The sequence below is a fragment of the Pimephales promelas genome, chromosome 16, assembly GCF_988280905.1.
Source record: "Pimephales promelas chromosome 16, fPimPro1.hap1.1, whole genome shotgun sequence".
In the NCBI taxonomy this organism is placed as follows: domain Eukaryota; kingdom Metazoa; phylum Chordata; class Actinopteri; order Cypriniformes; family Leuciscidae; genus Pimephales; species Pimephales promelas.
The window spans coordinates 9,501,296-9,508,590 of NC_142784.1; the positions used below are offsets into that span (position 1 = coordinate 9,501,296).

Consider the following 7,295-nt stretch of genomic DNA (forward strand, 5'->3'; position numbering starts at 1 on the left):
ATGCTCTATTTTTATTTGTTTCCAGTGAAATCAAACTTCAGAGGCCACAACAGGCCTCCTGAGACGTGTTAGATACTATAAAAACACTATGCACTGGTGACTTTACAGTCAAACTAAATCAGAACACAGATAGAGTTCATTACCTGCAATTTTAAATGAAGATGCAAGGGTGGTCATTTCAGAGTATTTAAAGGTATTTTTAATAACTTTTATAATGTGAAAAAAAGGTTTTCTTAGACTGTGTTGAATTATTACTGTATATTCATTTAATTGAATAACTATTATATTATTAAGATACTTTATTTGTTAAACATTATAAACATTATTTACAGTTAATGTCACATTACAGAGTATTAGACGCTGTGGCTAAACATTCTAAGCTGAATGTTTGTTTGTGTATTTATTTGGTCTAAAAACATGTTTGCTCTCTTCCTCAGGTCAATTAAAGTTTTCATTGTGCAAGGAAAATGGAAAATGGAACATATTTGTACTTAATGTTGTTTGAAAATCTTGGGGGCATAAAATATGCTTTCTTCACTTTGGCGTTTATTTTTTACTGTGCTGTCATAATCTTAAATGTTCTTATTATTTTTGTAATATTTCTGGAAAGAACATTGCACAAGCCCATGTACATTTTGATGTCATGTTTGTCCATCAATTCTCTATATGGTACAGCTGGCTTTTTCCCAAGGTTATTGACAGACCTGCTCTATGATACACACAAAATTTCCTTTGAAGCATGTCTCATACAAAGTTTTGTCCTTTACACATATGCAAGTTTTGAGCTTACAATATTGATGCTAATGGCATTTGATAGGTTTGTTGCAATCAGTAAACCTTTGCATTACAACAACATAATTACCAAACGGTTTCTAACTTTTCTAATAGTTATAGCATGGCTTTATCCAATTACTTTTCTTAGTATTGGTGGTATTTTAACTGCAAGGTTGACAATCTGTGGTAACAAATTGCTAAAGGTGTACTGCCACAACTATGAAATTGTCAAACTCTCATGTGCGAGCATTACTATTGTTAATATTTATGGCCTAATTATGACGATCACAACAATTTTTATCCCTTTAGGTTTTATTTTGTATACTTATGTCAGAATTATTATAATTTGTCAAAGAAACACACGAGAGTTCAGGAGCAAAGCATATCAAATTTGTATTCCACACATGATGATCCTTTTAAATTACTCTATTGCTATTTTTTGTGAGCTGACTTTGAGTCGATTTATGAATGGAGAACTTCCTATAGCGCTGACTGTTGTCCTTTCACTTGATTTTATTGTAATACCACCCTTTGTAAACCCTATTGTTTATGGTCTAAACTTTCCTGATATCCGCAAACAAATCCGACGTGTAATAAAAGCCTCAAAATAGATTGCTTTGTTTCTGTTGTACCAAAAACAAGAAATAAATTCAAGATAATTGTTCAATAAAGCTGTCACTCACCTTTTAGTTTTTAATGCACTAAATGTGATCATTTTCACATCTCTGAATTGTCTATACAGATTACCTTTAAATTACCTCCTCAATTATTAAATGTTTGTAAAAAAAGGGTGTCAGAAACACAATCAGAGCATAACTTTCTAAACTGAAAGAATGAAGGTGTCAATCTATATTGTATTCTCAGATTAATACATTTATATATAGAATAAAAGATACTATAAATATTTTTTAAATGCTATTAGTGTTTTATAATTGTACTATCTATTTACAAAATATATTTGTCTATTTTTTTAACTGGTGTATAATTTCAATATTTTGTTTTGCATATAATGTATTATACTCTCAGACTGAACCTGTCTTTTTTATCATTAAGAATTCAGAAATCACAATAGCTGTCAACATACTTTATATCAAATAAATACAACTTGTGTTAAAAAAGGTATATCCATTGTCAATAGAAAAAAAGGGGGTTTCCATAGTATAGAATAATAACACAATTTATTCTAACCAGCTTGCAAAGATTAAGATAGAGAAACTCCGGAAAGCAGGTTTAGATTTTTTTAGATCTGTCATCTCTGGCTCGCTTAGTTGGGGACACCAAATATTTAACAATATTATTAATCTGCCTGCATTGACACCATTGTATATTAACTGTACTGAGCTGGACTATGGGATCGCTGTTTTATCCAGAGCTGCTGTATAGATAAATTGACTAAATTAAGACTGAACTTAAGCTGGACAGTGACATTTTCTTCTAGAGCTACTGTACAGCCAACAACTGTTTTTATATTATTTTCCTGTTCTCACCGTTTAGCTGCTTCAAACGATCTGTATTGAAAAGGTGCTACATAAATAAAGGTGACTTGACTATAAAACAACAAACAAATAAATAAGAGAACAATAGGCAAACATAAATTTCAAATAGTATACTGTCACAGGTGGTTATTGAACAAGTAATGTACAAGTAAATATAAATCAATATTCTTTTATTAAAAGTCCAACAGAACAGACTGATCTCATGAAATGGCGTGTGTATGACACGCCAATTTGTATTTCCATTTTTGGCGTGCTATCAACACGTATAATTGCTTTTCAGCGTGTTTATGAACGCCGTTGACTTAACGTTTCATTACTGTATATATAAATATATGACCTTCCCCAACCCGTCCCTAAACCTACCCGTCACTGGGGTTAATACCATTTATGAGTCTTCCCCTACCATCCTAGGAATAAAAAATATCGCTCCCCAGATAGATCTACATTTAGCTTCGTTTCGTTTGGACATTTAACGGCGTAGACATACACGCATACACAGTGAACTATCCGGCGTAAACATACACGGATAGCTCAAAATGCGTATAGATAACACGCCTGACTTGAAAGTGGCGTGTATGTTTACGCAAAAGTCATGATGTCATGTTGAACAGAAACACAAAGAAGATCTACAGGAAAGAACCACCAACATATTAACGAGACAAGACAATAAACATATCGGGTTACGACTGTAACCCTCGTTCCCTGAGAAGGGAACGGAACGCTGCGTCGAGAATCGAATTGGATCACCTCATCCAATGGCTCGAAGGGTGCCAGGGATAACCCCTCGAGGACCAGTCAGATCCCAAGCAGGAACTTTGGACTGGATGACAGGCCTCAACCTCTTAGTTCCACTAAGGAAACCGACAATTGATGGGTGTCTCCCCAAAGTGCACACCCCCAAATGCGTGTGGAAGGCAGCTAGGGCCGCCACATAAACTTTAAGCGTAGACTGGGAGAGCCCGTCAGAGAAGCGACTCAGGAGGAACTCAAGCACTGAAGCCACTGGGCAGTTAACTGGGTCCAACTACAGTTCTCTGCATCACATGTTAAAAACACTCCATTTAAATAAATAAAGTTTCCTTGTGGAAGGGGCTCTAGAGTTTAACATGGTCTCCACAACCTCAGCTAAGAGACCAGTATTTAGGAATTGGCTGAGGGTGAAATATTGTGCCATCGGCACATGCCTTGACAACAGACCCAGATGACGAAGACTTCGGAAGAATAAACACAAATGAGAATGGACCAGGACGTCTTGGTATGGTTATTTGATACATTTATGTTTATAGAGTTGTAATCGCGTCCCCTTTGCAATTATGGATTTGCAACACACACACACACAGACACACACAAACACTAACGTTGGTGCAATTTTTTGACACTACATACACATTCTGTGATAAAGTTTGCTACGTACAAGCGAAATTACATTTATGCGAGGGACCTGTTGCGTCATGTTTACTTGTCTTACAGGTAATTCTGTGGCAAATGTGAGAAGATGGCTAACTTACAGAACAACAATATACAGTATATGCAGTTTTTAATACAATATCTTTAAAAATATATATATATTTATAAACGGTTTATATTATATACACAGACATCCTACGACGACAACAATTTTAGACATATTTGTTGTTGAATAGGCTGACATCGACTGAAATGACTATTTGCTCAAAAATCATAAAATACACTTACTGGAGGTGACGTTGGATCGCAAACAGTAGACGACGATCCACAGTTGAGGATTAACTTTGAAGCAAGACCTGCTTTCAATTGACCCTCGTTCACAAAACAGTCAGTCAGAAAATGACTTGCAAACATAAACTTATTTACGAAGGAAAGGCGCCACTTAAACTTCGAAAATACAATACATCCACTGTGCTTTCAGTGGCTCTGATGTCGGAAATAAGTGAAAACTACTATGTATGTCATTATTACATCCCATCCCTCAACAGAACACTTATTTTTCCAAGAGACATTACCGGCTGTCATTGAAACAATGGAGGATGGTGTACAGATCACCGAGGGCGGGGTCAATGCCAAAACCACACTGTCAATCAAACCCCTTGCTCAATTCTACGTCACAAAGCGCTGAATCTAAGAACAGCTCGTTCTGAGAGAGTGCATATGATTTATTGAGATTGTAAAAAAAAACTGGGTGGATTTTATCATTATAAAGGGTGGTTTTACTCACACACTGCCAACACACATTTATGTTCAAACACCATGTAAAAGTGAATTTTGCAGGTGCCCTTTAATGTTACAACAAATTTACAAATCGTTTGACACAACCAATGACAACTTGACTGCTGTTAGAGAATCCTATTTTATAATTATCCTGGACATGGATGCATTAATCATTGCATCTGTCTTTCAAAGATGTCAGGTAAAAAACAAACAAGCATCCTCTCATTCGCCCTGAGAGGAAAGCCCCCTAAAATGGCTGGGAAGTGTGGAGCCGAAGTGTTTTAAATTGGTGCCAACACCACAAATGATAAAGGAGTCCAAAAAGGCAACAAACAACACCAGTCATAATCTCTCTCTCTCTCTCTCTCTCTCTCTCTGAAATTGAATAAATACTTTGTATTTGGTTGAATTGTCAGTGCCATGTGTCAAACATTTTCTGCAAGTCTCAGTAATTAATGATTACTGAGGCTTTAGTAATTAAAGTAATTATTAGGAATAATTAAACTAGGCCTATGTATTTCTGTAGCATGGAGCCATCACAAGAACTGGGCCCATCAAGTTTGCCGCCTGAAACATCTGCTACTCAAGACAGCCCGGCGGATCAAACACCATCCGCAGGACCTGCTCCGTCAGCATACCTGCAGGAGAGAAGATTGCAACTCACAATTGATGTGTTTGAACAACAACAACAACAACAAAAAAAAGTTCTTTCCCTTAGAAGGAGAGTACTACCGCCTTTAAAATTGAACACCTAAAAAATTAGCCACTTAGAGATTGTGTTCTCCGTCTTGCATTTAACAATTGCAGGTGATGTGCAGTAAAAGTGTGGTAGTTCTTAATACCATCACAAGTTCTCAAATGACATGGGGCTACAGCTTGCCTGAAATGTAATTTTGTGAAGTTTGCCCTGTAAGGCAGTCCACTCTGGGATAGGTTCCCCTGTGGAATATCTTCTTCATCACCATCCTCCAGAGGTTCTTAAGCTGGCCTATGCCACGGTCCACCACCGCTCTTGTTGTCTTGTGGGCCCTACAATAGAATACAGACCTTTAATTATTTGATGGAAATATTGCACTACTTGGATGCTCTAACATATTGCTTGCATTTCATTTCCATGATTTTTGTATTGTTTGGCTTACCTGTTATAGTTTAGTTGGGGCCCTTGGCGTGGTTGGAGGTAAGGTTTAAGGAGCCATGGTTTGCATGGGTAGTGGCAATTAGCTGGCACATAGCGTCTCTCAAAAAGCTGTCTGATGCCACTCTCGGAGAGCATTCTCGCATCACGTGTGGAGCCTGGCCATTTAGCCACAATGTCCAAAATCTTACAGGCCGCATTGAACACTATTTGCACATTGATGCTGTGGAAATTCTTCCTGTTAACAAAGACAGCCTCGTCCTCTGATGGTGCAATTATTCTCACATGTGTTCCATCAATTACAAACCGAATTCCATAAAAGTTGGGACACTGTACAAATTGTGAATAAAAACAGAATGCAATGATGTGGAAGTTTCAAACTTCAATATTATATTTAGAATACAACATAGATGACATATCAAATGTTTAAACTGAGAAAATGCATAATTTTAAGGGAAACATAAGTTGATTTTAAATTTCATGGCATCAACACATCTCAAAAAAGTTGGGACAAGGCCATTTTTACCTCTGTGTGGCATCCCCTCTTCTTTTAATAACAGTCTGCAAACGTCTGAGGACTGAGGAGACAAGTTGCTCAAGTTTAGGAATAGGAATGTTGTCCCATTCTTGTCTAGTAAAGGCTTCTAGCTGCTCAACTGTCTTAGGTCTTCTTTGTTGCATCTTCCTCTTTATGATGGGCCAAATGTTTTCTATGGGTGAAAGATCTGGACTGCAGGCTGGCCATTTCAGTACCCGGATCCTTCTTCTACTCAGCCATGATGTTTTAATTGATGCAGTATGTGGTTTGGCATTGTCTTGTTGGAAAATACAAGGTCTTCCCTGAAAGAGACGATGTCTGGATGGGAGCATATGTTGTTCTAGAACTTGGATATACCTTTCAGCATTGATGGTGCCTTTCCAGATGTGTAAGCTGCCCATGCCACACGCACTCATGCAACCCCATACCATCAGAGATGCAGGCTTCTGAACTGAGCGCTGATAACAACTTGGGTTGTCCTTGTCCTCTTTAGTCCGGATGACATGGCGTCCCAGTTTTCCAAAAAGAACTTCAAATTTTGATTCGTCTGACCACAGAACAGTTTTCCACTTTGCTAGTCCACTTTAAATGAGCCTTGGCCCAGAGAAAACGCCTGCGCTTCTGGTTCCGTTTAGATATGGCTTCTTTTTTGACCTATAGAGTTTTAGCTGGCAACGGTGAATGGCACGGTGGATTGTGTTCACTGATAATGTTTTCTGGAAGTATTCTTGTGCCCATGTTGTGATTTCCATTACAGTAGCATTCCTGTGTGTGATGCAGTGCCGTCTAATAATTCCCTGTCAACCAGTGTTTGCAGGACATCTCTCCTGCGTCCTCTGTTGGCCATTTTGTGCAGCTGCTTAGGGGAACTCCTAAGCCACTAAAAGTCCTCTTCCCTGCTCTTAACAGATCTCACCTTAGGAGCCCTTTTAAGCCCTAGGAATCTTGAGGAATAGCTTTTATATTAACTGGGATTTTCGTGTCACTTTTAGGGGAAATTCTAAGAAAACGTTATGACTGAGAATTTTCTTAGAATTTGGGCGCCAGGAGCCACTTTTTGCACAAAAATTCTTTAGGGATACGGTTTAATAACCCATTTCCGTCAGTTTGGATGTGGACAAGTGGCCTTACCATTCGCTACATATTAAACGGACATTATCCCATT

At 37.8% G+C, this 7,295-nt stretch overlaps 2 protein-coding genes across 2 annotated transcripts; one reads left to right on the top strand and one right to left on the bottom strand.

The window, feature by feature from the left end:
* Positions 1 to 467: 467 nt before the first annotated feature.
* LOC120470602 (olfactory receptor 51E1) lies at positions 468 to 1,385 on the top strand. Its single transcript, XM_039660182.2, has one exon. It carries the CDS (start codon positions 468 to 470, stop codon positions 1,383 to 1,385), a length of 918 nt encoding a protein of 305 aa, XP_039516116.1.
* Positions 1,386 to 4,433: 3,048 nt separating this feature from the next.
* LOC120470613 (uncharacterized) lies at positions 4,434 to 6,737 on the bottom strand. Its single transcript, XM_039660196.2, has 3 exons — positions 5,597 to 6,737; positions 5,338 to 5,486; positions 4,434 to 5,095 (listed from the first exon to the last, which is right to left on the bottom strand). Exons 1-3 carry the CDS (start codon positions 5,728 to 5,730, stop codon positions 5,037 to 5,039), a joined length of 342 nt encoding a protein of 113 aa, XP_039516130.2. The 5' UTR covers positions 5,731 to 6,737; the 3' UTR covers positions 4,434 to 5,036.
* Positions 6,738 to 7,295: the final 558 nt, after the last annotated feature.

Excerpts from the sequence above, each read along its gene's own strand:
- LOC120470602 (XM_039660182.2), top strand. The coding sequence starts at position 468 with ATGGAAAATGGAACATATTTGTACTTAATGTTGTTTGAAAATCTTGGG.
- LOC120470613 (XM_039660196.2), bottom strand. The coding sequence starts at position 5,730 with ATGCTCTCCGAGAGTGGCATCAGACAGCTTTTTGAGAGACGCTATGTG. Across the intron at positions 5,487-5,596 it reads CCCCAACTAAACTATAACAG|GGCCCACAAGACAACAAGAG; the intron begins GTAAGCCAAACA and ends ATTCTATTGTAG. Across the intron at positions 5,096-5,337 it reads TTCACAAAATTACATTTCAG|GTATGCTGACGGAGCAGGTC; the intron begins GCAAGCTGTAGC and ends TCTCTCCTGCAG.